General features: G+C 39.6%; 2 protein-coding genes across 4 annotated transcripts in view; one reads left to right on the top strand and one right to left on the bottom strand.

The window, feature by feature from the left end:
- Positions 1 to 14225, top strand: part of LOC122829518 (trinucleotide repeat-containing gene 6C protein-like) — a 53519-nt gene extending 39294 nt beyond the window's left edge. For 2 of the 3 annotated variants that reach the window (XM_044114127.1, XM_044114125.1), the window contains 10 exons: positions 831 to 914; positions 1317 to 1596; positions 1869 to 2036; positions 2659 to 2850; positions 3741 to 3890; positions 4065 to 4181; positions 4802 to 5017; positions 6176 to 6249; positions 6366 to 6505; positions 8135 to 14225. In XM_044114127.1, the coding sequence (XP_043970062.1) occupies positions 831 to 914; positions 1317 to 1596; positions 1869 to 2036; positions 2659 to 2850; positions 3741 to 3890; positions 4065 to 4181; positions 4802 to 5017; positions 6176 to 6249; positions 6366 to 6505; positions 8135 to 8489 (1776 nt within the window). In that variant the 3' untranslated portion in view covers positions 8490 to 14225. The remainder of the gene's footprint in view (positions 1 to 830; positions 915 to 1316; positions 1597 to 1868; positions 2037 to 2658; positions 2851 to 3740; positions 3891 to 4064; positions 4182 to 4801; positions 5018 to 6175; positions 6250 to 6365; positions 6506 to 8134) is intronic. The other variant, XM_044114126.1, reaches the window with a different exon arrangement.
- A 32-nt stretch (positions 14226 to 14257) lies between these two features.
- On the bottom strand, positions 14258 to 24482 carry LOC122829519. Its single transcript, XM_044114128.1, has 5 exons — positions 24331 to 24482; positions 23171 to 23524; positions 20250 to 20609; positions 17776 to 17885; positions 14258 to 17332 (listed from the first exon to the last, which is right to left on the bottom strand). The coding sequence occupies exons 1-5, from the start codon at positions 24389 to 24391 to the stop codon at positions 17138 to 17140; spliced, it is 1080 nt and encodes a 359-aa protein (XP_043970063.1). The 5' UTR covers positions 24392 to 24482; the 3' UTR covers positions 14258 to 17137.
- Between the last annotated feature and the right edge of the window lie 2350 nt (positions 24483 to 26832).

Below are 26832 nucleotides of genomic sequence, written 5' to 3'. Positions count from 1 at the left end.
TGATGGCTTATGCACAGTTGCAATTTGTAAGTTATTGATGAACAAACTACAGTGAACAGATATTATGCACATTTAATGAGCTACATTTTGTATTCACAAATTATCCTTTCAGATATTTTACTTGAAACAAACCAGATATGACTCATCTATATTATCTATCACAATACACAGGAAACCTGTATGTGTTGCAATATTTTGAGTTAAAAAACTTTAACATAGTCATTGTGGTTCATTAATTACAAGTTCTATAATTGATACTAAATAAGGCACTTTACTGGTAGTAGAAAACGAGCAAAGAAAGCAGAGAGCATGAACCTGCCATTTATTAAGTATAATGAATAGTCCTTTTGAGAGTAAACTGAAAATTCTTTCTACGGCATTTATAATCTAAACCCACAGAATATCTGTGGTTGAATCAAAGTATTGACAAGGAAAGAGGAAGAAAATGGTTTTCAGAAAAGCACTAAATTAAGCTGATTTAAATATCACGTTTTTACTAAAACGGTGGCTAAAAAGGGACAAAGAGAGAAGTTGAAAACGTCTGAATATAGAACTAAGTGGCAGAAACTCTGTTTGATAAAATGTACTTTGTAATTTTTTTTTTTTTCCCAACATGGTTGCATGCATATGAAATCAAACTGGCCTCAAACTTACATCCCTGTGGGACTCCAGAATATATGACAGCAGCATTAGGTTTCATTCATTCCATTAACCCTTAAAAAAACAACAACTAGATAAATTATTGTGTTGAGAACAAAAATTTGATTATTCATGCATGATTTGAGCCTTCCTTGCATTATTTTTATTTTATTTATTCATTTATTTTTCAGGCATACCAGCGTTTACAAATCCAGCAGCAGATGATGCAGGCGCAACGCAATGTGTCCGGCCCCATTAGGCAACAGGAGCAGCAAGTGAGTCAACATGTGCATTCTCACAGAAATACAATATTTCATAACTCAATATATTGTGTGGCTGTATGGAGGTTCTGTCTCCCATGGCTATGACACAACTTCAAATGTCACATGTTTCTCTATTGGCAAAAAGGAAAGATCCTTTGTCACAACACAATCTATTAAATATTAACTACTGAAGCTTCTTTACTGCTCAAAGAAACTGCTCAATAGTTTTTAACAATTTTTTTATAGCGTGGGTCTTAAATTGTAACATCTCCCTAAAATTGTTTCCATAGTGACACACAAACCACCCTGACTTAGCATTTTGTTTGTACTCTTTCTGCAGCAAACACTTGTCTTCTTATGTATAGTTCAATATGTTATTTTTATAATATATTATTTTGTTCTCTCTTTCTCCAGGTTGCACGTACAATCACCAACATGCAGCAGCAGATCCAGCAGCACCAGCGTCAGCTGTACCAGGCGCTGCTGATGAAGCAGCAGCAGCTTCCCTCGCATTCCTCCTCGTCCTCTTCATCCGCCGGTCTGCACCCCCCTGGTGGCCCTGCTGGAGTTCCTGGCTCCGGAAAATCAACCCTGGACCCTTTCACAGGCCCACACCAGGCTCCGGGCCTCGCTGACACACTGCACACCAAAGAGCCTCCATCTTCGCCCAATGCCTACAGCACCTACCCTCTTTGTGAGTTCTTATGGAAAACAACGCAATGTTGAAGTCAGATTTTATTTTGTTATTTTTTTTAAACTAATTCTAAAAAGAACTCTTATTTGTTGCAATAAAAATTTAAAGTTCAATAAATGAATGAGCCTATTAAGAAAGAAAAAAAAGAACAAGATCAAGCTGCTGTCATCTTGCTTTGAGTTAAAACAGTTTTATGCACAGATGTTTGTGCAAAGAGTCATGCTATCATGCATAATAATATAATTTTAAAGTCACTTGTGTTTTCTCTGCAGCTGGACTGAATCCAAACATGAATGTAAATGGCATGGACGTTGGGGGTCTGTCCCTGAAGGAGCCTCCCCAGCCCCAGTCTCGCTTATCCCAGTGGACACACACTAACTCTATGGGCAACCTCTCTGGCAACTCTTCAAATTTGGAGAATAACTTTAATAATAAGCATGGTATGTTTCAAATAGATGGAAAAAGCAAGTTACTCACTGCTTTAAATACATGAAAGACCAACACAATGTAGGACAGAATTGTGACATGAAATAAAAACATAAGATTGTACAAATCTATGAGTATTTCTTTTCAAGTCTTTCTTCAGGGACTTGATTGGATGTTGCTCTGGACTTGAGCCTTTCTGATGTAAATCTAGAGTCAGTTAAAATCCTAATTAAATGCATCGATGATTTTGTTAAAATGTGGCAAAATGTGAAAATGTTTAATGGGTATGTTTATTTATGGTTATTTTCTGATTATATTCAGACACATTTAAATGCTTGCATAGTTTGCTGCACAGTCTTCTGCAATTTAGAGCAACAAATTACTGAAAATTTCCATAATTTTAAGGAATTTCCAGTCTGAGATCGTTTTGCACTCTTACTGCATCAGTTGTATAACAGTTCTGCAGGGCAATATGTGTACACTAATGTGCATCTATCTGAAACAAAAGATATGTAGATTAAAAGAAATTTGAATTTTTCCTTTTAGATGTGGTCATTTGTCTGAGTTTTGTGAATCTCAAATTTTAATTTAATGGGTATGAAAACTTGCCTTAGTCTGTACTTGCTTTCCTTTTAGGTGCCATATCTGCTGCCTCTACCCTTGGACCCCCAGGGAAGCCCCCCCAGCTGGAGGACTCGTACAGCCCTTACAATCTAATCTCTAACTCAGAGTCCCCCAGCAGTCCCCTGGTGCCTCCTGACAACTGGGGCCAAGGCAAGAGCCCCAATGAAAAGATCTCAAATGGGGCCAACATTAACTGGCCTCCAGGTGAGGAGTGCACACACATTTTAAAACTTTGTGATGATGACTTAGATCTTTTTTTTTTTTTTTATCAGTTACATTTTTGAGTTGCTTCTGAAACAAAAGCTGATCATCAATTATGTGACTGTTGGCAAAAGCCAACACATGTTCCTTTAGCAATATGGAGTTTAGTTCATGATATGGAAAATGTCCTCAGTGGAAGCTGCAGCTGCAGAGTAGAAATGCAAACTGTGTGCAACGCTTAAGCCCCTCAGTCAAAACCACAACTCTTTAGAGGCAGGGGAATACAAAAGAGGGCCTTCAACAGGTTGGACTTCTGTAGCAAAACCTCAGCAACCCCAACCACCACTGACACGCACACAGGAAAGGAAGCTTGTTTACGTGACTGAACATAATGTTGCAGCAGTCACTCCACACTTCACTTTCTTCAAATCGTTTCTTTAAAAGCTAAATAGTGATGTAACCAGAATTCAGACTCCTGTGTCAGTGGGGTTTTTTTTTTCTTTTTGCCCTGGTTACCAAAATAGTATTTTTATTTACTTTATAATTATGGTTGAAAAAAATAGATGTGACCAACTGGAAAGATTCTGATTTTGATTTGTTTTTAAGAACTATAATTCTTAAAACTAGAAGAACTTTTTCAAAAGTTGAAAAACATGTTTTTCTAGCCTTCAGCAATGAATGATACATTACAGTTATACATTATTAATATTGAAAACAGGGTATGGTTGTGAGAAAGCAGTCATGGATTTTAATTTTAAATGATTACAGAGTTGACATCTTTAGACTTCTTTAACTTGTTGTAAAAGCCATTGGAGCAATCAATGTTGTCAAAAAATATAGAATTGTTCATGTAAACTCTTTATTTATCCTCATCACTGACTGTTATTCCTCAGAGTTCTGCCCAGGTGTGCCATGGAAGGGCCTTCAGAATATTGACCCTGAGAATGACCCCAACATGACCCCTGGCAGCGTCCCCAGCGGTCCCACCATTAACACAAACATCCACGATGTCAACCGCTACCTGCTGCGGGACAGGAACGGAGGTATGGAGCGAAGCCACAGTCATCAGCGACTCTGTCCTTCTGCTACCTCCATTACATCTCAGACCTCCATATCATGTGCATCATGAATGATTTTCTTTTGTTTTAACTTTCTTTAAAATCTTGTTTCTGTTGTCTGTCTTTGCTCACACCACCACGGTCTCCACAATAATGTAGCCACTTCCCCAGTTTCTCCACTGGGAAATGGCTCTCTGCCTCCCACCAGCAGCGATTGGCCAATCAGTGACTTATCTAGCTCTTTCAGTCTGTTGTCCAGTGATGGAGAGAGCACAGGTACTCATCCAGTAAGATACATCTAAGCCTTTCCCAAAACCTAACTTGTGTGTTTCTTCTTACTTATACCAGTAAAAAAAAAAAAAAAAAAAGTCAGACAACATCCTTGATGTGATTGAACAATCTGTGCTGCAGATCAAAAACCACAAAACAGGCCTCACCCATCCAGTCCCTGCATCAGGACCACACCCTTATCTAGTGTGTTCTGTGTGTAAAATCAATTTGTGTGTTTCTCTCTTCATTTTTTTTTTTTTTTTTTTTTTGCTTACTTGTGTTTTTTTTATTTTCTGTCTGTGAAACCAAGTGCAAGTTCCCCTGTGAGATTACAGTATCTTTGTTGTAGAAGTTTGAGTGTTTTTAAGTGAAGCAGCACATGCTTGTATTTTATATTGCATGAACAATTTACTTTCTAAAAATCATTTAGTTTTTCTTTTTCAAACTTTTAGAAGAATACAAACACATTTCTGCTTTTTAATATTTCATTAGAGGAAGTTTATTTTGCTTTTTGAGTTCCAGTTCTAAATACCAAGCATAACATGTAGCAGCTAACCTGGCTTGGTTTTCCCTCTGTGCTCAACTCTATTCTCCTTTTCTTCACGTTTTCTTATGTGAATGTAAAGGTAAACTGACTGAAATGAAGTCTGCCTGGTCCCCGGGGCCCATTGCTCAGAGCCAAGCCTCTCTGTCCCATGAGTTGTGGAAGGTTCCTCAGGGCCTGCGCAGCACCACGGCCCCGTCCCGGCCCCCGCCTGGTCTCACCAACACCAAGCCCTCCTCCACCTGGGGCGGCAGCTCGTTGGGACTGGCTCAAGGCTGGAGTGCCACTTACGCCTCAGGTGAGCTCAAAGTGTCATTTACACTAACCCTAACTCCCATCAGCATATAAATTAAACTAAACTGTGAAATGTTTGCTAGCAGAGGTCTTCCTTTCTTTTTATTCATTTTCTGATGTTTTTTTCATGCTGTTTACAGCTCTAAATTGTGTTAGATTGATGCCTCTCAAATATAATGATATTAATCATTTCAGCTTCACAAACGACCTTTGCTGTTACTGTTTGTAATGGTTACCGCAGTGACATATTGTATTATTATTTGCCTAATTCTGTAGAGGTGTTTTAGTCTGCTTATATTTGGTTTAAAAAAAAAGCCAGAATAATGGCAGAGTAAAGCTATTGGTCTACTTTTTATCTTTTAGTTAACAAATGAACTGAGACATGGCTCCTCCATTCAGACCTTCACAATAAGAGCTTTAAGCAAATATACTTTAATGTGGATTATTTAAAAGTTAATCAAACATTCACTGAATCCTTTCCAGCTATAAAAACAGACCTTGTGATCTGTTATTTCCCCGATGGATAAAATATGATACAGAAGCATTTTGAATGTGTTGGTTGGAGTTATTACATATTACCACTACAATTAGTAAAAGAACTGTGGTGAATTTGTACACAGCAATAATAATGCTGTTAAATCTCGATGTTTATTCATTGTTGTACGCAATTATAAGTGCTTCATAGGTGTGTTTTTCTTCAACTTCTGAAGAGAAGTCGGCTCAGTTTAAGCAGATTTCCTTCAAACTCGTCAGCAGATATCAGCATAAATCATGTTCTGTTTGATCTGTTTCACACCCATCCAGCTCATCCTCCACTGAGGAGGTGGAGGCTGTGTTCACAGGTGCAGTTCTCACATCACTCGCTTTCAAAATGTCAGCAGAACACACCCTGTTAAACTGACATTTTGAGGTTTTCCACCTCTATATGTGACCTTGTTGTGACACAAGACATCTAGTGTCATGCAGGAAATAGAAAAACCTGCTTTTATTTTAATTTTTTGTTGCGCAGACAGGAGCTGCGCAGTGAAGTATGTTACAGTTTCTTTGACCTTAAGCAGCCTTCAAAAAAATCTGCACATATACTTAATGTTGAAACCAGTTAATTTCTACTAAAATGCTCTCTGAGTAGCCGCAGTTGAAGAACCGAGTGTTTCTGTTGCAGAGGGAACCACGTGGAGCACCGACAGCTCCACCAGGACCAGCAGCTGGCTGGTGCTGAGGAATCTCACCCCACAGGTACGTTTCTGTTCTTCCATCCTAAAATTATTCATCTTAGGTAAAGCTGTAACCTAACTGAAATACCTGGAATAAAATCCTCTTTTTTTGTTGTTTTGTTTTCTTGTGTGTGTCAGATCGATGGCTCAACCCTGAGGACCCTGTGCATGCAGCACGGTCCCCTGATCACATTCCATCTCAACCTGACTCAGGGGAACGCTGTGGTGCGCTACAGCTCCAAGGACGAGGCCGCCAAGGCCCAGAAGTCCCTGCACATGTAAGCTTCCTTCAGTCTGCAGCATCGGAGGTCACTGAGAACCACACTGTTACAGATTCCTGCCTCAGATAGCAGGAAGGCAGTTGGAACAAGGATAGGAGAGAGAGTGTAAATCTCCTCAATTTAAAGTACTTTAAAAAATCTTTTTATGTCACAACTTAGAAATTCTGTGTGTTTTGGGGGATTTTATATTACAGATCAACATATAACAGTGCATAGTTGTGGCCCATTAACTCTTGCACCCTTCAGAGGTCAGAGAGCATAAATCAGAAAGACCTCCATGGTGACTCTGGAGGGGCTGCAGATTCTCTACTCAGGTGGAAGAATCTGTCAAACCTCAATAAATCTAGCTTTTATAAAAACTCTACTCTGGGGGAAAAAAATCCACAGTCTCTGTAGGGGACACAGCAAAGATTCTCTGGTCTGAAAGAATTAAAATCCAACTTTTTTGCAGGCTGAATGCTTTCTACGGCAGAAAACTAGCTTCAGATTAGATTAAAGCATCATCCTCACAGTGAAATGCAGTAGTGGCAGCATCATTCTGAGTTGCTGGGAAGCTAAATACAACTCTACCCTGACAGAAAACCAGTTAAAGGCTGACATGTTTAGGATAATGACCATAAACATACAGACATCTAAGAATATTTACGTTAGAATGGCTCAGTCAAAGTCCAAACTTAGATCTCATTGAGAACATTTAGCAAGATGTGAAAATTATCTTCGTAGATGCTTTCCACCCAATCTGACTGAGGTTGAGATAGTTTTTCAAAGAATTTGCAAAAAAATATATCTTTATGTTTAGGGAGCTGGTAGAGGAATAACTCCCAAAAGACACAAAATGATTTGACTCAATATTCACTCAGGAGGATATGAATATATTTTTAGTGTGTTTGAAAACAGTTCAGAATTGAGTGCTGAATTGTGTTGTTCTGTCAAACAAACCCAATTAAATACATTGAAGTCTGCATTAATGTGACAAAATGTGAAAAGGGTCAGTGGCTGTATATAGCTTTTGGAAAGTTTCTGTAAAACGGGGAAATTCACTCACCTCACCATTCACACTGCATGTTTTCTGAATGAGTCAAGCTGCTGAAACAGAGAAAAGAAAATAAGGAAGACTTGAGGGAAACCTCATGTTGTTGCTGTCATCTTGGTGTTTTCCCATGTTTGAAGCACTTCATCTTTTTCATTCTGACCAGGCATTAATATTTCTGTTAGTGACAGTCACATGAAAGAAGAGCAGGAGGGAAGTCATGCTGCTATCAGGTGCACTTTCATACAAGAGAATTTTGTAACAGCTCATACTTTGGAAATTAAAATAAAAGACCCTTTCTAGTTATTTAGTTCTCAAGAAAAATCATTCTGTTTGTAGTTTTCCAGGAAATTAAACAACCATTTCTGCAGCGTATTTCAGCAAAATCAATCAGGAATGAAGTTGAAATGACATGAGAATAAAGATGTCATATTATGGCCACAATTCTCATATTTTTTCAACTTTATTCTGGTAATATTAGGACATTATTCTCTGAATTTCATCTTTCTAATTTTCTTAGCGTGTCACTAAGACTCCATTGTACCTTTTGATGTTTCTTATGTCGACTAGTAATTTGATGTTTTTTGTGCTGGAAGGTGTGTGCTTGGAAACACCACCATCCTGGCGGAGTTCGCCGGGGAGGAGGACGTCAACCGCTTCTTTGCACAAGGCCAGTCGCTGGGGGCAACCACCACGAGCTGGCACGCCAACCCAGGAAGCAATCAAAATCGGATGGGCGGGAACTCCCAGTCCCACTCGATTGGCCAGTGGAGCAGTGGCGGTGGCGGCGGTGGGAGCAAGGCCAGCGGGAGCGACCTGTTGTGGGGCGGAGTCCCCCAGTACTCCAGCCTGTGGGGGCCGCCCAACGGAGAGGACGCCCGTGTGATCGGGAGCCCCACCCCCATTAACACCCTGCTGCCTGGAGATCTGCTGAGCGGAGAGTCCATGTAGTGGGCGACGCAACGATTCCCAATCAGCGCCCTCTTGTGTCAGCTGCTGGTGGGGGATCGGATCAGAAGCGAAAGAAAAGTCCAAAACAGAAAAAAAAAAAATGGTTGAAATGAGCAAGAGCAAAACCCAAGCAAATCATGTGGCGATAATCAGTATCAAGTGAAACTGTTTCAAACTGTGAATTGTAAATCAGAAAGCCGAGGGTCCCTGACAAAGACTGCAGACCCCGAAGCCTCTGCTTTACCCCGGTCCTCTCTCTGTTTCATTAATCTATTTTTATGTTTTTGTCTCCGTTTAGTATTTTCCAGAAACAAACTGGATTTCAGTTTCAGTATCTAAAACTGGAACTGGTCCCAACAAAAACCCCTTGTAGGTGTTTTTTTTTTTTTTTGTTTTTTTTTCTTTCCAGAAGTATAAACATTTTGCGCAAAATATTTTTAGAAGAAGCAATCAAAGCTGCCACCTGAGACTTTTTTTTTGATGAACAAACAAATGAAAATCCTCCCAAAATAACACTGAAACCAACCATTCCCAGTGTATCCATGGCCAATGATGTTGTTCAAAGACCTTTACTTGTTTTGTTTCTCAGCACTAATATTAGCCTTAAGTGCTCTCTGGCCCAGGACCTTCCCAAGCCTCCTGATTTTATTTTTATTTTTGTGGGGGTTTTTTGTAAGTGAAGAATTAGCTGAAATCTTGCACAGTTCACCTCTGAGCCAATGAGCGGTCCAGGAGGCGGCGAAGAGCTCCGGACCGCCTGACTGGCACTACCAATCATCTGCTCAGATCCTTGAACTCGTCTCAAACGTAGGGTTTGCACAAGCTGTAGACTTTTCACGTGCAAAACCCTGCCGTTTCTTATTTTCCTCTCTTGTTGTTGTCATTTATCACAAGATATAAGCTGCGAGAAGATTAAAGCCGTGAACCTTGCTGCACGCGTGACGTCCGGTTGAATCTAATCATCACCTGAAGCCTGGACTCCAGTCGCTTACTGGTGCTTTTGTCAAATCTTTTATTTGCTTGTTTGTCGCCGATCTGCAGATTTTTTTTTTTTCTTTCCAGAGGACAAACAGAAAAAGAAACTCCTCAGTTTTACTTCGATGTGACAGTTACATTGTGCAATAGACACCATCGACCTTTCTTCCGTCCATGCTCCATACGGAGCCGTTTTTCTTTTGTTTGTTTTATTATTATTATTATTTTTTTTTTTTTATGATTGTTGCTGATTTCAGCAAAAGACTTTGGAACTTCAAAACCCTCCCACCCCCCTACTTTTTGAGAAAAAAAAAACAAAAAAACAATTGATTCCTTTCCAGGCCTCCAATCCCTGCAAAGCTGTTGGGGGTATAAAAGAAAAAAAACTCTAAAAGCAAAGAGGAAGGAGGAGGAGGAGGAGGAGGAGCTACAAACTGTACTGAAAGAACTGCAGAACGATGCACACTTCCTCTCTGCTTGCCACAGCCACACCCAACACAGACTGAAACCGCAGCGGGATTGGACGCTTCTGGTTGTCTTGGCACAATACCAAATTAGAGGGGGGGGGGGCTCCTAATGCAGTAGACCTTTGAGTGTTCCTTGCGTTTGGTACTGTACAAACAGAAGAGACTTAAGACTTTTATAAATTCAAAGGGTTTGAGCATAGCACTTATGAAGAGCAAATCACTTCAACTGCAATCCAATAAATCAAGAAGAAAAACAAAAAACTGAGAGAGAGCAGCAGAAACTTTGCAAACCTCCTGCTCCTCTACGTACTGTATCGATTCCATGGAAACGTGCCGGCCGCCGTTCCTCCGTTAGCAGGATGAAGGGAAGCGCGACTGACTCTGAGGCAAAGAAATTATGGGGGGGATGGGGGGGGGGGGAACAAAAAATAAACTGAACGGTTTTTAAAGTGAATATCACTGTTACTTCAAAATCATTAGCCTTGTTCTGGTCCGGAGGCACAAGACTCCAGCTGTCATTCGGGAAGGAGTGGAGTGGATCCGGGATACGGGGGGTGTGTGGGGTGTGTGTCCACTGAGTGCCTAACCCTGACCTCCTCCTGGGCTCCTCAAAGACTGGCCAATCACGGCTCTCGCTCTCTCTCTCTCTCTCTCTCTCTCTGCCACACATCTCCAACCGGGAGCAGGAGGTGGGGGTCGTCCCGCCGTCTCCTCTGCCTCTCAGTCCTTTTACACAAAGATCACTTTAGCTGGAAGATGTAAGAGTCATATTCCTGGAATTTTTTGCCAGTGTACTTTGTATTGTTTGGAGAAGACCTTTGTTTTTGTTTAACGTGTGTGTGTTTGTTTTATGATTAGTCTACATGCAGTGGTCTACACGACACCTGGCTGCTGATCTAGCCCTTCACTGTTCATATGCAGAAACACTTTGGTCGGAGGTGCCTCTGTACGCTCATCCTGTGTATTGAATGCAAAACGAGGATCAATACTACAGACCCTTAATGATTGTGTTGAACTGCTCGTGCTTTTTGTTTTCAACAGTATTCGTTAGTACTTCCAGGTAGTAATCTCGACGTGTAAAAGTTAAGGTAATCTCAGACGCGGGGGATGCAGGTGTGTGCCGCTCCGAGCTGCTGCTTCTCACCCTCTGCCCGGCTGCTACCCTGTAACCTCCTCCTCATCCTCATCCTCATCCTCAACCAGACCCAGTAGCTCTCCCTTGACCAACTGACCCTCCTATACATTTCTATGCAAAAAGAATACTAGAAAAGAGGCGGAGGGGGGAAGGGAAGCCAAAAGTAATTGTTTTTTTTTCTCCCCCCGTTGAGCTCCCTGTCGACACGTCAAACCGGCTGCTGCCTCCGTCGATCTTTTCTCTCCGTGCTGGAGACGTCCGTCCAGCCGAATCTCAGGGTAGGGGAGTTAATGTTTGCCAGTATGAGACGCAGCTCTCTGTATGTGTGTGTATATATATATGCTGTATATATATATATAAACCTAGAGCTGACGCCTCCAGTACTGCTATTAGTGCACATGAAAGTTGCCAATGTATTGTGCCAATATGAATTAGCTGTGTCATACTGTATCTCTTAAATGTATCGGAGGAGCTTTTGCAGAGGGTGCAGAAGGCAGGAGCAGCACAAGAGAGGCAGCATCCCCTCCCTTCATCCTCTGAGACGTTTGTTCTGTTTTTAAATGTGTCGTGTTTTTGTTTTTATTTTTGGGGAAGGCCTCATGCTAAGGAGAAAAATCTTTACTCAGTTTAGGGGCTCCAGTTTGCTACAGTGCACAGTTGATGATGGGTAATCCCGGGTACATATTTTTTTAAAAACCAAAAATGAAAAAATTGCATTTTAACGTCATTTTTATGAAGTTTGACATAAAAAAATCTTTAAAAAAAAAAATGCTTAAAAAATCTAAATGGTTTAAAAAAACATAAATAAAAAAAAATGAAGAAAATCTATGATATGTTAAAGCTCTGCACTTCTAGCTGAAACGTATCCGGGTCGCCAGCCTCCACCGCCGCCATCCTGAAGGGGTGGACGCAGCGGCCGGGGCGCCGTTTTGTGGATGCTGTATTTATCTCGTGTTTGTGTCCCGCTCAAAGCGGGGCCCCCGCTGAACTGTACATTTCCACACACACACACCACCACACACACAGATGGCTTCAGGCCTCAGCCTCGCTCTCTCTTCCTTTGCAGCTACAGGAAGAGAGAGGCACACTTCAAGAGGTACAGTCTTAAGAAAATAACACACAAAAAAATCTCTTAAGAATGATTTGAAATTAAGAAATGAGAAAAGGCTACCTTTCAGGACTTGGAGTCCTGCAGCACACAAGCAAAAATCACTATTGCCTGTTTCTGTAACTGCCTTGATCCAAGCTCAGACAGCCGAGGAGCTCCCAGCGTTCTGTACTGACCGGAGAACCCCGACAGCGACGGGGCTTTCCCATGCTGCACCAGCACCGAGAGCCTCTCCTCTCCACAGCTCTCCAGATACCACAACTAATGTATTACATTCATGTACACAGTGGCGGTTTTAGATATGGGCAGCTGTCCAGGGCGGCAATAGAAACGGGGCGTCTGAGGACCAGATTAAGTCGTCTAAATCTATCAGTTGTCACCTTGGCAGGTTTTCTGTTGCTTTTCTACGCGTTCCGTTATGTGTTGAGCAGGCATTCCCTGTTGGTGCTGAGGAGAGGGAGGATTCGGGTCATTTCCTGCGTTTTAATTGGTCGGGAGGCAACAGATGGAGGGGCGAGACCATACATGCAAGAACCGCAACTGTATGCATACATACACACACACACATATAAATATATATTCCAACATGTGGTATCGCCACTTCAAACTTCTTGGATCGTAAACTCTGAGACTTTTGTTGTCCTGGTTTATTACAGCCGATAAAGAGCAATATGTATTTTCCCCGCAAATAAGGGATAGAGAGGAAAGGGTTTGGGCTCGAGTGGAAGCTGATTGAAAGCGACGTCTTTCTTCTACGGAGTTAGATATGCACGTTCTGGTTTTGGAGGCGTACCACAGCACACGTGTGTGTGTGTGTGATTTGCCTGTTTTTTAAAAAGCCCGACCCGAAGCACCTGCTAAGTTGCATATTTTACCCTGTTGTTAAATCGCAGACATATCAAAACCACAAAAAAAGTTATTTAACTAAATACTTGAATCATGGAGCGCCAATAACAATGTGAAGTCAGAAATAAATAAAAAAAACAATTTCTGTCTGGCTGACAGGTACATATATGGGCTTTTTTTTTTTTTTTTTTTTTTTTTTAAGAGAATATCAGATATGTATTGTATTAGGTTACAGATTTGGAAAAGAAAAGTCATCTCAGATGTTCGTATGAATGTGTGCTCTAAAAACTGTGTACTCGGCACATGGCCTGCTGTTATGTTCAACTCTGTTATGTTTTGTGTTTTTTTTTTTTTTGGTCTAATTCATTCTGATTATCTTCTAATGTTGCACTGAGTGTCTTCTACCCGTTGCTCAGCTAATCGTAGGTTAACACGTCCAAGGGCAAAAGGGCGATGGTGACAATTCACGTGTACATGTTTACTCAAGGACTTTTATTTTTATTTTTTTATTTTTTGCTCCTGCCCCGTTCTATCTGTAAAAATTATCTACCTTATAGTGGCTTTTATTGTGAGATAATCCCATCTGAGGATTATCGTGGAGTATTGCACCATTTCGTTTCAGTTACGTAAAAAATGTAGCAAAAAACACAAAAAGGAAAATGTTCAAAAAAAAATTATAAAACCTTTTAAAAAAATAGAGATTAAAAAAAAAAGGAAGAAAGAAACAAGCTAACTGTGGCCATAGATAGCTGTAGGACTAGTAATCCAGAAGTAAACTTGTCAGAGAAATGTAAAGGGATAAAGCATGTGAGGCGAGTTTGTTACGACTCATTTCAGAGGTGCCTATCTTTTCTTTGTTTTTGCAAAAAGCCACCTGTCGTTTACAAGCATGTCATTTGTCTGAAGCTCAAGAAAACAGGACTCTACAACAGGAATGTTCTTCAAAAGGACGAAGCTAATCTTCCATCAAATACGGACATGAAAATCTTGCGGAACGAAGGTTTGACGCTACTTCAAAACTCTGGGATTGATCAGTGTTTGTGTCGTATTTAAAAAAGAAAATTGTTTAAGTTCTCTTTTTGGTGACTATCTCTCTGTACGTGTATTAAGTTGTGATTTGATGTTTCCTGTAATACCGCGACACAGTTCGCTCACTTTCTTGCACACTTGTTAGAAAAAGAAAAAAAAACAAACACACACAAAAAGAAAAGTTGTGGATTTTTTTTTTTTTTTTTTGTTTTGTCTCAGGAAGGCCAGGGTTCCAGATCCAAACCTCATCAGTTCTGCGTTTTAATGGTAGTGTGGTGAAAAACTAAAGGAACTGACAACTATTCTACTCCAAGCAATCACTAAAGTTTTATTAGTTCAAACCACAAAAGAAAAAAAAAAGTTTTTTAGAAGTTACATGTTTACCAAATAAGACTGAGAATCGTTTTTTGTTTTTTTCTTCGCGAAGAGTGGAGCGCTTTACATGTGAAATCCAAGTAGAAATTGCTTTACATTGGAACAATGATCAGTTGTTTAAAAAAAATAAATATTTTTTTTTAAATTACAAAATGGATTTTTTTTTCTTTCATGTCTTTTTAATTTTCCATTCAGTTTTTTTCGGGAGCATCGTGCAAGCCATTTTTTTTCTTCTTCTTCTTTTAATAATCTCTCCTGTCTGTTGTAGAACATGTTCGTTCCTGTGACTAAAATGACGTTTCCTCCCATGTAACAGGTGGTTTTTAAGTGGAGGGATGAAGCTGGTTGTAAAAGGATTCTGATCTATGCACAAGTGGGAGGGACTAGTCCAATCACCCGCAGATGTACTGCAGGCGATGGTCAACCAAGACTCTGGGCTTCGGGGTTTGATGTTTTGGGGTTATTGTTTTTTTTGTTTGTTTATTTTTTTCTCGTGTCTTTCATCTCCCCCCCCAAAAAACCCCCATCTTTACCTAATGTTTAAGCAAAACGTTACATTGCGTCATCATGCTGTGTAATCCTTAACCAATGAGCGCTTATCTTTCTGCTAAATCACTGTGGGTTGTACTGAGAAAAGCCCATGACTTTTAAGGCTGTCTGTTTTTTAGGGAGAGGTGGGAGGGTCAGGGTGGGTTGTGGGGACTTTGCCTTTGCCTTTCTCTTCACTTTGGGGGGAAAAAAAAAAACATTACGGAAAAATGTCTGTACATTTAATGCAAAGTTGTGGCTTTTAATGTTGTTCTTTTTTTTTTTTTCCTCCTCATAGAATGTGATTGTTAAAAAAAACATGCATTGGAAAAAAACAATGTTTCCATGAATTATGGAGCTTCTTTCAGACTATATTAATAAAATACACATTTTCTCGTCTGTTACTTGTTGTCTTGTCCTTTTCTTAAAAAGCTGTGAGCAGTATTTTAAAAGTTATTTTATATATCACAGGGCTGTAGAAAGGTTTTTGACCATTTTCAAGTTAGTTCTGGATTTTATTGTTCAATGCCTCCAGTCAGTGATGTTCCACATTTTCTGTCATGTGGACCAAAATATAATTTTTTTTAGGAACTGTATGTGTAATTCATTGAATGCCTAACTTTTAATAAAGCAAAACATGCTGAAGCCTTAAGTTTTGGATCTGCAAAAAAAAGGTATGAATTATTTTTTTTTTGTCAATTTTCAGCAATAAGAGGATTTGGGTTATTTTTTCTCTAAAACCACTTGTCATATTTAACTACTTTTGATAAATAGTTAAGCAGATTCAGAGATTTCTTTACACCAGTCAACTTTTGAGTTAAAGTCACTGGTCATATTTGCTTTGAGAAACTTTTTTAAAACAACAAATACTTTGTGTTGTACCTACCATTTTCTGATGAGACAAGATTTGTTTTTATTGGTAATAAAATTGCAGTTCTGTAGGGGTTGTGCATAAATACTTGAACTGAACTAAACTGACCCTGCAGCCTGGTCTGGATGGACGCCTGTTTTCACCCCTCAGGTCATCAAATGTTTCTGGGTGTGGTGGGTTCTGGTGGGGAAGTGTGACAACAAATGAAAATGAAATGCCACAAGTTTGAACTTTATTGAACTTTTACTTTAAACACTTTCAATGAAATACAAGGGGGGAAAAAACTATATGAAGAAATGACATTGAGTTGTTTTATATACACATTCCAATAACAAATATTTAGATTAAAAGATTTATTTTGTTACCTGTAAATGTTTCACATCATCAAAAGATGAACTGACTAGATAAAATATATATACATATAGTTTAACAGTAATTCCATTCAATATTAAGAAGGAAAAAATAACTATCTCCTAACTATAAAACTTGACTGTCCACATTGAAACATGAAATGTTTGCAATAACTGGCAAAGAATCTTTTACATCACTCTGCCGGCTGTTCTTAGGAGAGATATTATAATTCAGCCACAGAAACAGCCTGTTATGGATCATTCCCTATCTTCCCAATTAGATTCAAGAGTAGACTTTGACTAGGCCATTCCAAACCCTTTCAAGTTTTGGGGTTTTTTTAGGCATTCAGTGCTGGACTGGCCCCTTGGCCGACCCAAACAGCTAAAACAGTCGCAGTTCTTCCTCAGGATCATCTGATAAGAAGCTGAATTTATTCTTCCATCAACTGCACTTGGTCATCCAGCTCCTAAAGAAGAAATCATCTCTAGACTAACACCATGTTTGTTTGAGGGAGTGATGTTTTTTTTTTTTTTGTTTTGTTTTGTTTTTTAAAAACAGCCTTTATTTGGGAGTGGTTAGACAGGAAGGTGGGTAGTGATGAGGTAAAGGTCATCGGGCTCAAACCTGCGACAACAGTGTTGAGGCCTGGTCCTCAACCAACCACTCACCCACTCACTCAGCAGTCTGAGTGAGTGGGTGAGTGAGTGACGTTTTTGGGTTTATTTCCTGAAATGGTGCATTAGTTTTACTCCAAATGTCACAAGAAAAAAGTTTTGTTTCATTTGCCCACAGAATATTTTTCTATTTCTAAAACATTTGACAAATGTGATAATAGGGGCATGTGCTTTTTTTTTTTCTTGTTTGAAAGGCCACAAAAATATTTTTTCTGATAGTCAATAGACAGATGTGAAAGAGTTCTGCGAATCCAGAAAGTTTTGGGTCATTCTATTCTGATCTAACATGTCATTTCTCAGAATCACTCCGGGGAAAGAGAGCCCCACTCGGGCTTTCATAATGGTTTCCAGGGCTGGCCCTCTTCAGCGGGCAGTTATTGTACTCGGAGGATTCGGTCAGTTTTCGGCTGGGAGACTGCATCCCGACCATCTCCTCGTAGATGGGCGCCTGAGAGTGTGTCTTGATATCCTGGCGGGTTTTACCCTGAACACCATCGAGACAGGGCAGGAAAAAAAACAAAATCAGTGAGCTGAGCAAACGGCGTCAGTACGAAATCTCGATTTCCTGTGTTAAAATCAAAGTTTGTCATTCTCAGCCCAGACAGCGTCTCTTGATGTTAGCCCCGAAACTCCCTTAAATCCCACAGCAAATGGTGGGAAACAGACTCTTTCTTTTTTTTTTAGTAACCCTAAGAATCAACTAATATTTCGAAACTAATGACTCCAGTCCTATTTCTGTTGGCGCTAAACCTTAAGAGAAACATGCTGACAACTTGCAGCAAAACATATGAAACCGTTGCGGTTTTTGTGGCGAGCTGGAGAGGAACTCCTCTGGCACGCTCTCGGCTTGCAGGTGCTGATTGTAATCCCCTTCCCCATTTGAGCGCAGTGTCAAAGAAGAAGAGCAAAACCTACAAGACCACTCACTTTACGCGCCACCACACATCCAACGAGGAGCAAGAGGAGGAAGAGGACGCCCACAGCTCCCGACAAGGCGTAGAGCAGCGTGGGGTAGCTGGAGCAGCCGCACCTATCACCTGCAGAAACACACACACACACACACACACACACACACACACACACACACACACACACACACACACACACACACACACACACGCCAACTATAAATACAATTGATGGTTTCAGATAAACAACACGTGATAACAAAAGGAGTGCAATAACAGCCCATCTACGACGGCCGAGAAGCAGAAACCACAGATTTCCTTCCTACTCGGGCTGCAGTTTGAATGTATTGTCATTTCTGATCGAGGGGAAAGCAGCCATTGTTGAGAGCAGAAGTATTAGAGATGAAAAGATTAAGAGCAAAACCGTTCATAGAAACCCAAAAATATAACCAAGAGATGTTCGCCTGTTAGTAGGAGATAAAAAAAAATAAAATAAAAAACACAAGAGGAAAAACTTTCTGAATGTTTTTTTACAACCAGGTTCTAATACATGTCAGCTGATTGAGTGAAAATGTAATGGAAGATTTCGGCACATTAATTCTTTGTCCCCCCCCCAAAAAAGTAGCAACACTGAAAACATCTGCAGCACCTTGTAAAAGTATTCACACTCCCAAGCTTAAGCACATTTCAGCCTTTTCGGACTACGAGGTTGAAGTCGTATGAAAACATTACGTAAAATATCTGTGATCTCCAAAGAGACATTTTTTTCCCTCAGTCCAGGTAAATTAAACTCGTTTAGAGCCACAAATGTTACACAACCTTGTGAAAAATGGAAAAAAGATTATTTATGTAATTTTGCTAAACAAATCCTCAAGAAGACATTTCAGTGAACCACAATTTAATTTCTGTTTTTGGGTTTTTAACTAACAATAAATAAATAAATAAATAAATAAATAAATAAATAAATAAATAAATAAATAAATAAATAAAACATGAATCACTACGTTTTCTTCATGCTATTTATGGAAATTGATGTGAACAAAGTGAATGGTTTCTAAACTAATAAGAAAAATAGATCTAATGAATCTGAAGAACTGATAACTCTGAAAATTCATTTCAGCTATTCAATTTCATTATTTTAATGCAAAAATTTAAATTGTACATTGATTGGTTTTATTAAATATTATTATTCTGACACAATTCAATTACCTGTATTTATAACCGCCCTTGTTTTTAGTGATTTGCATTAAATAACTCATGAAATATGTAGATAAACCTTTAGCCTGGCTACAGTGTCATTGTGGGTTTGTTTCCTATTGAGCAAATGAGACATTATTTTCAGATATTCATAGTCATGGTGAAAGGCTTTCATGAGAGACATTGTGGTTTGAAAACTCATTACTTCAGTTTTTTTTTTTTTTTTTTTTTTAGAATAAGTCTGGGGGTTTATAGATTAATATGCAGGGTTTACACATGAAAGGTCACAAAGAGCCTAATTGGCTTAAAAGATGCTGTTGACAAGAATCCTTTTTACTTGTTTTTATTTTTTATTTTTCAGGGGACTAAATAATCGGCTTCATAAGAAAACAGAAAAACAAAAGTTCAGCTGAAATTACTTAATCATCCTAATTCGCAGAGTGATCGATGTAAACATCTTCTTGTCTTGGCAAGTTAAATTTACCTCCAAAGTAAAGGTCCAGCTAGCTTACTGGCCTCACATGCGAGAGAAGCATAGCTAAAATATCGCACCTGAACAGGTAGATAGATGTTCACCTGGTTAGAAACTTCAAATTGACTGGTTTCATACCAACAGATCAAATGTCAAGGTTTCTGTTAGTTTGTTGAAAGATTAGAAAAGTTATAAGTGGTAATGAAACTTGCGGTCCTGCTGTGTCTCCATGTGGACCCTGCTGATAAACTGGACTCACTGAGCAAAATTAGCTCTTTATTTTTGATGTGCAAACATCCAGATGGAGACGATAGAACCACAGTTTTCCCCAATTCGACATGTCAACATTTCCACAGCCAAAATCCTAACACCAGAAATAGTGTTAGAAATTTCTTGCCAAGAACAAAATGGAAACATAAAGAGAGCAAAGAAAATGAAACTAATTTTGTTGCTGTAGAGATTCTGTCACATTCCTGGAAAAAAAAAATAAAACAGATATAAAAAAATTTTAATTTATGTTTTTTTGTGATTGAGTTGCTGTAATTCATTTTGCAGGGGCGCTTCCTTAACCAAGGTTAACCCCGAAGCTGATGTGTTTGTTTCCAATTTGTGTTCTTGACTTCACATATTTTCAGCAAGACTGCACAAATGAAACAAGTGAAAGGAGCTGAGGTGAGGCAGTGGATACACTTGGAGAGCACGTGGTAAATAAAAAGGTTGTGTTAGTTGAAGCCAGAAACAACCTGACATGTTGAGAACGGAGCCTGCGGATATTCGGTCACATTTTACTGACGGTAACCGGCTCAGTCTGTGATGTCACCCACCTTGGACGGAAATAAAGAACACTTGACCCCTAAGACCGGTGCTGCTTTCGGGCCTGCCGCGCAGGAGCAGCAGGCAGCTGTAGAGGGCGCTGTCCTCAGGCTGGAGCTGCAGCAGGGTCACGTTGAAGGTGATGCCGCCCTGTCCGGGCGCAGACGACAGCTGGACTCTCTCAGTGGGGAACAGAGAAGTGTGGCGCCGTTGAGAGTGGTAGGCCACCTCCACGGGGGCTCGGCCCCTTTGCCTGTTCAGAACCACGCCTTCCACAGCCAAGCCTTCGCTATTTGGGGTGAAACACGGAAGCACAGCGGAACCTCCGGTGCAGGTCTGGATCAGGTCCAGGTCCTCGGAGCTCGGAGCATCTCCAGGGAGAAAAGGGAATTAAATGGATGCAACATGATCGGGGACGTGGTCACTTAAAGAAGATGATCATATGGAGTCTAATGTCCCTCAGAATGATTTGTAGTGACACGTTTTAGACAGGAGAGTACACAAAAACACGGTTCATTACATTTTGTGGAAACATACTTCAGTCAAAGGTGAACATGAGACGTTAACATTTTCAGAAAATAGTTGGATTTTACTGATGTGTTCAGGCATTACAGTCAGTGGAAAGTAAATAGCTAAATTGAGATTTTGGTTTTGTTAAACCCACTTGGAAATGGTGAGTCGTTTTTATGCATATTTGAGTAAGACTGTGATGTTACTGTGTGCCCAGACTCCCATGACATTTTGGGGCTGGTCAATTTGAACTTTAACCTATTTGTCACAGTAACTGAATGATAAACTTTAATCTTTCCATTTAGCAGAAGTTAGTGAAAATGTGGAGTCCTCTTACTCTGCCGCTGTGGTCCACTGTGGTGGTGGAGTTTAGAGTTTTGTGTGTTAGTTCCACATGTAGACGTTCTGCATGCGTCCAGGTTTAAAACAATGCTGCATTCGACCAGCGAATTTCAGAAACTGAAACCACCAGATTGAGACATTTTTTATTTATTTTAATTTTTTTTTTAACAAAGACAGGAAGGACACAAGCAAGAAAGAGTATTGACTTGAGGCCAGTAGAACAGAACTTGAGTGAAGTGAGAGTTCATATTTTAAATCACCCTAGTTGCGTAGTTTTGTTAAACCTGCTTATGCATACTTCCATTAACCTTTCACCTTGCTGCTGGTACAACTGAAGAACAATGATTAATATTTCTATTTCTGTTTCTATTTCTTTTATAATAATAGTCCTAGTGGGGAAGTTTGCACTTTTGGCACATCCATCCATCCATTATCTGAACACCCTTCTTCCCTAATGGGGTCGGGAGGGTTGCTGGTGTCTATCTCCAGCTGCGTCCCAAGCGAGAGGCGGGGTACAGCCTGGACAGGTCGCCAGTCTGTCGCAGGGCAACACAAAGACATACAAGACAAACAACCATGCACACACACACTCACACCTAGGGAGAATTTAGAGAAACCAATTAACCTGACAGTCATGTTTTTGGACTGTGGGAGGAAGCCGGAGAACCCGGAGAGAACCCACGCATGCACAGGGAGAACATGCAAACTCCATGCAGAAAGATCCCCGGCCGGGAATCAAACCCAGGACCTTCTTGCTGCAAGGCAACAGCTCTACCAACTGCGCCACTGTGCAGCCACTTTTGGCACATCAGAAATATTTTTAAAAGGTGATTAAATATTAAATATATGGAGACATACATTTTAGTCTTTGTATATTTTTCTGATATGTTAAAGATCAGACAGTTTGCTGTTGATTACTAGATCTTTATCATGTTTGTCGCTCCGCTGACTTGTGGCCATTTGACTGAGCAAAGCTGGATGGTTTTATACCAAGACCAATGTGTCCAATTAAACAGATACTTTGACCCAAAAGCTAGGAATGCATATTTAATACTCCATTAGATCCATTTTGTCATCTGTATATTTTTCAGAAGTTTCTTTTTTAAAACAATTGGTGAATGAACAAGAACTCGTTCATGTGAGAATTTGGTTCAGATTGTGATGGCATCATTTTACATGAGATAACCATGAAACGATAAGTAACATTCAAACAGTAATAATGTTATCAATATGATCAGCTATCTAATTGTTTCTGCAGAGGAAGAGATGACTGTCTTTTCTTATGTCTTAATAATACTGATCAGTCACTTTCAGAGCTTGTACGGTCGCTGATATGAGGAAATGAAATTTAAAAAAATGAAAACTCACAGCATATGTCCCTAAATATTATTAGTTTGTTTAGATTTATATAAAACCCAGAGTTTTGGTTTAACATCATCTATACTTTAAACAGTCACCAACCACTTAAAACCTGATACAAGCTCCTCTGTGTGCCAAATCCAATTTTGCACACTGGCACGGCACCAACATGCACACTGGTGGTCAAGGATCGTTTTCACAGCTCTTACCTTAGTAGTGGTACAAATATTCAAAGCTTATTCTTCCCTTATTCAAATAAAAATGACTGAGGAGAGAAATGTACCTCTTGCAGTAACAACAGCAAAGTTCAGCAGTTTAAGTCAGGTCATTGTATTGGAGGGTTGGACATGGTTATCATTTATGATATAACGAAAAAAAAACAACCCAAAAACAAACAAATAAAAAACCTGAAAACCTCTTGGGGTTGGTGTTTTTGTTTGGAAAAATCTCTTGTTAAAACAGATGAAAAACCCCCAAACAAAATTAACAATTTTTTTCTGCTTAACTTAGTGTTTGACTCCATGTAATTTTATATTTCATGGATCAGAATAGTTTATCCAACTTAAAAACTCCAGGAACCCTTGTACCTATGTACACCCCTGCGACCGTCCATCTGTGAGAAGAGGAAAGCCGAAAAGTATCTGGAAGTTTCACTTCCTCACTACTTCCTGTCCGTAAACTCTGTGCCCAGAAACGAGAGAGAGAGAGAAAAGAGACTCACGAGGGATGACTTGGAGGAAGATTTCGGTGTTGCCCTGGATCTTTTCATCCTCTGCGCCAATTCTCTCCACCACGAACTCGCAGGTGTAGCGGTCCGTGTCGGCGGCCCTGAGCTGGGAGATGGTCACATTGACGGAGTAATTGCTCGGGTCTCCGCTGACGCTCACTCGGCCTTTGAAGGACTCGTTGACGGAGGCGTCGTTCATGGTGTACTTGAAGAAGACGTCTACGGGACGGAGCCAGCTGCGCCTCAGGTAAAGGCCGAAGGGTGGCTGGCCCCCCGGCTTCATGTGGCAGCGGACGACCACCGACTCTCCCTCCAGCCGCTCCACGAACGAAACATCGCCGCAGAAAACTGACAAATCCCATAAAGCGCCACAATTTTAATTCTTACTCTCTATTCATTTGATTTGCACGAATTTGTTTAAATTTCTGGTTTAAGGGGGGAAAGAAAAGTACAAAAAAATGAACTGCAATTTAGAATCAAACGTAGTCTTGGATGACTTTTAAAGATTTGGTTAAAACGTCCGACAAAAAAAAAAAAAAAATGATGACAGTTTTTCCAGGTGTGAAAATTAGTTATTTATCTTAAGAGGGTAATGCGATAACTTTTATCACTCTATGTCTAATCTTTGGTGTGGCAGGTCTTATTAGTAGCACAGCACATTTACATACATTTTAGAAAACACGAAAAGCTATCTACTAGATAAAAACAGTATGTTAAAGCTGGTCGTGCTGTGCTGATTTGTTTTTCCTCCAGGTTATACGTATCTGCATGCGTTTTTCTAGTTTTCTTTCCCCCCATTACTTACACACACGTGCCAAATTTCATTCATTTTTAAATTAAATAATGGTTATTATACCTGAAGGTTCACCAATTAATTTAAAAACATTGGATCGTATTTTTGAATTTACAACTAAGGTTTGTACTTTGTCGGCGTATTGTAGCAGTTACCAAAATGCATTTAATTTTTGTTATTTTATATTAAAAGAACTTTGAATCACTTTTAAAAGTCAGAACGAAAAATTAACCCCTCAATGTGTTTTTCTCATTTCCCACCACGTCCTTATATAATCTCCCGATATTATGCTTTTTTTCACATTAAAAAAGAAAGTTGCTTGATTAAGTACCTTGAACTTGAAAAGCAGAACCAAACTTACCAAAACCAGCAAGAGTGGTGACCACAGTCCACAGGCAAGCGAGGTACTGGATCCCAGTCATTTTCAATGCCACCTACACTAAAACTGATGCTGTAGAAAGACAATGATGCAAACCATAACACAGGCTACATGCCGACGATTCAGACTGATATGATAAAAGTTTGGGTAACCGTAAATGAAACCAAGAAGAACCCAATGTAGCTCCACCTTCTAACCTCAAGGCTTGTGCAAGAGGAAGCACATTGACACACACACACAATATTGTTTCTGTCAAACCAGATATCTTAACAATAATCTGTCTTTTCATCCATCGACTGTCAGAAATTGGAAATAAAAATGTTAAGAGATACTGGACATTATCAGGCCTTATTGCTTAAAGTGATTTCACTTATCTACCTATATATTCGTGCGCAATTCTTTAAAATTTGCATCAATTGCTTCACTTCTTCAAAAACCATTGTGTTAATTATTTGAATATTCCAGAGGAAACAATGCTGACTGTCCATCTGTGAACAGGATGTTTTCAGCTGTTTCTCAGTGATAAGTTGCTTCATGGTGCATTCACTCCATATCTATCAAAACATGAAGACTTTTAGACTCACACAAACATAGAAATATGCAGAAGTACATTCTTATCTGTCCCTTCTGGTTGGCTTCACTGTTGCATTGTCAGTCCAGTCTGTTAGATGAACACTGAGAAGAACTAAAACTTGACAGTTGTTTTCTCCTGTCATTTTCAATCATTTTCTTCATTTTGTTTCTATTGACGTCAAGATGGTTGTTTCCATCATCTCTGTATGCAGTTTTGTTTTTTTTCTATCCATTTCTGATACATCTGATGACTGAAGAATCTTCTGACTTATTTCTGATGATGACAGGGCTCTGTCTTATACTGAAAGTCTGCGGTGTACAGAGTGAACAGGAATTGTTAGAGAACAGTCCCCTGTGGTGCCAACAACCCTTCAGTCTCACAGACTTTGGTCACTTTGCCAGGAAGATAGAGACTGTTCAGGCCTCCACCTGTGTCTGCAGGAGTCTTTGACTTAATGAATCAAGCTGAATTTTGTTGAATGCATAGAAGAATTCAAAGGACAAGTGTTGCCTGCTTTTTCCAGATGTTGGTGGGTCCCAAAACCAGGCAGGATGTCTTCCACAACAATGGATCCTTCTCCTCTAATTTTGTCTTGAAGTTGTTTTTATATACTACTCAATATTTTCCTGTCTCCCTTGTTTAGCAATTCCTTCAGGTCACTGGTGATCCAGCATCTCACTGTTCTGGTACTGATGGTGTTGTCCAACCAGAAATAAAAAGCTTAATTATGGTAAAGATCTACACATTGGTTTACATTTATGGCAGTAAACAGTATTTATGTGTTTACTGATCATAATGTAAGGCATTATTCTCTGAATCAACTTAGCAGTGTTGCGTGCATGGATAAATGGAAATGATTTCAAAAAGGTAACAAACCCCAGAGCCAGTTAGAAAGTTTTCATGCAAAGTAACAGTTTCACAGTAAAAGTTTAGTACAGGATTTTCCCTTTAAGAATTGGGACAACGCTCAAATTCTGGTATTGAAAACGTGACTTGTTTCAGATTCTGTGTTGTGCAAGTTCCCTCTCAAGAACTGCCTCTAAATTCAGTTCACAAAGGCTACAACCAAATTCACAATTTTTTTCACATTTGCTGTTAATAAAGATCCATCTAACATTTTGAGCCTATAATGAATTGCCTACTTTTAACATTTTGAAACAACTGTGACAATACCCAGGTATAAATACTCCCAGGCTACAAGAGTAAAGGAGTTGTGTAAGCGGAAGCTGTCTGAAATAGCCTAAAAGAACTGCGAAATGAAACGTCCTGATCTAACATTTCAGAACAGGTGAGAAAGAAAAGTCACAGACCTCTTATCTGCTTCACTTCTTCAAAGTGAAGAAGTGAAGCAGGGAAATGGCTACATTTCCCTACAGGAAATGTAGCCATTTCCTGTAGGGAAATGGCTACAGAACCATTTCTACAGACAGTGAACCACAGTGAGGTTCATTTTCCACAACGGATAATGTGGAGCAGTGACGATCCTTTTTCCTCAAAATAAAACAGATCAAGCATTTTATATTTAACACTACCTATGAATGCACACGTTTGTCTATCCATGGATAGACAAAAAAAAAAAAAAAATGGTACTACAATCCAGTCCTTTTTCCTAATCAATCCATACTCCCATTAATTGTTTTATACGTCTCCCTGCTTCAGTAGACCTTTTTTCATTAACATGCATTTAGATTTGTTTTGTATTTTAAGAGTTGTCCTTCTATGCCTCAGTGTTTATGTTGAGCACCAAGTTTCTTCTAACGCTGTAAAATCTCCGCTGGCCACTAGGTGGTGCACTAGTTTGTATAAAAAAACCAAACATGAAACTATGACGGGAATCCCAGTGGATTTTTGCTCTTAGCGGCCATTCCTGTAAATTAAGAATGACAAATGGCAGGAAAACAATGCAAATA

This window comes from Gambusia affinis, linkage group LG04, assembly GCF_019740435.1.
Source record: "Gambusia affinis linkage group LG04, SWU_Gaff_1.0, whole genome shotgun sequence".
NCBI classification, from domain to species: Eukaryota; Metazoa; Chordata; class Actinopteri; order Cyprinodontiformes; family Poeciliidae; genus Gambusia; species Gambusia affinis.
This window is presented reverse-complemented; position numbering and strand designations above follow the sequence as displayed.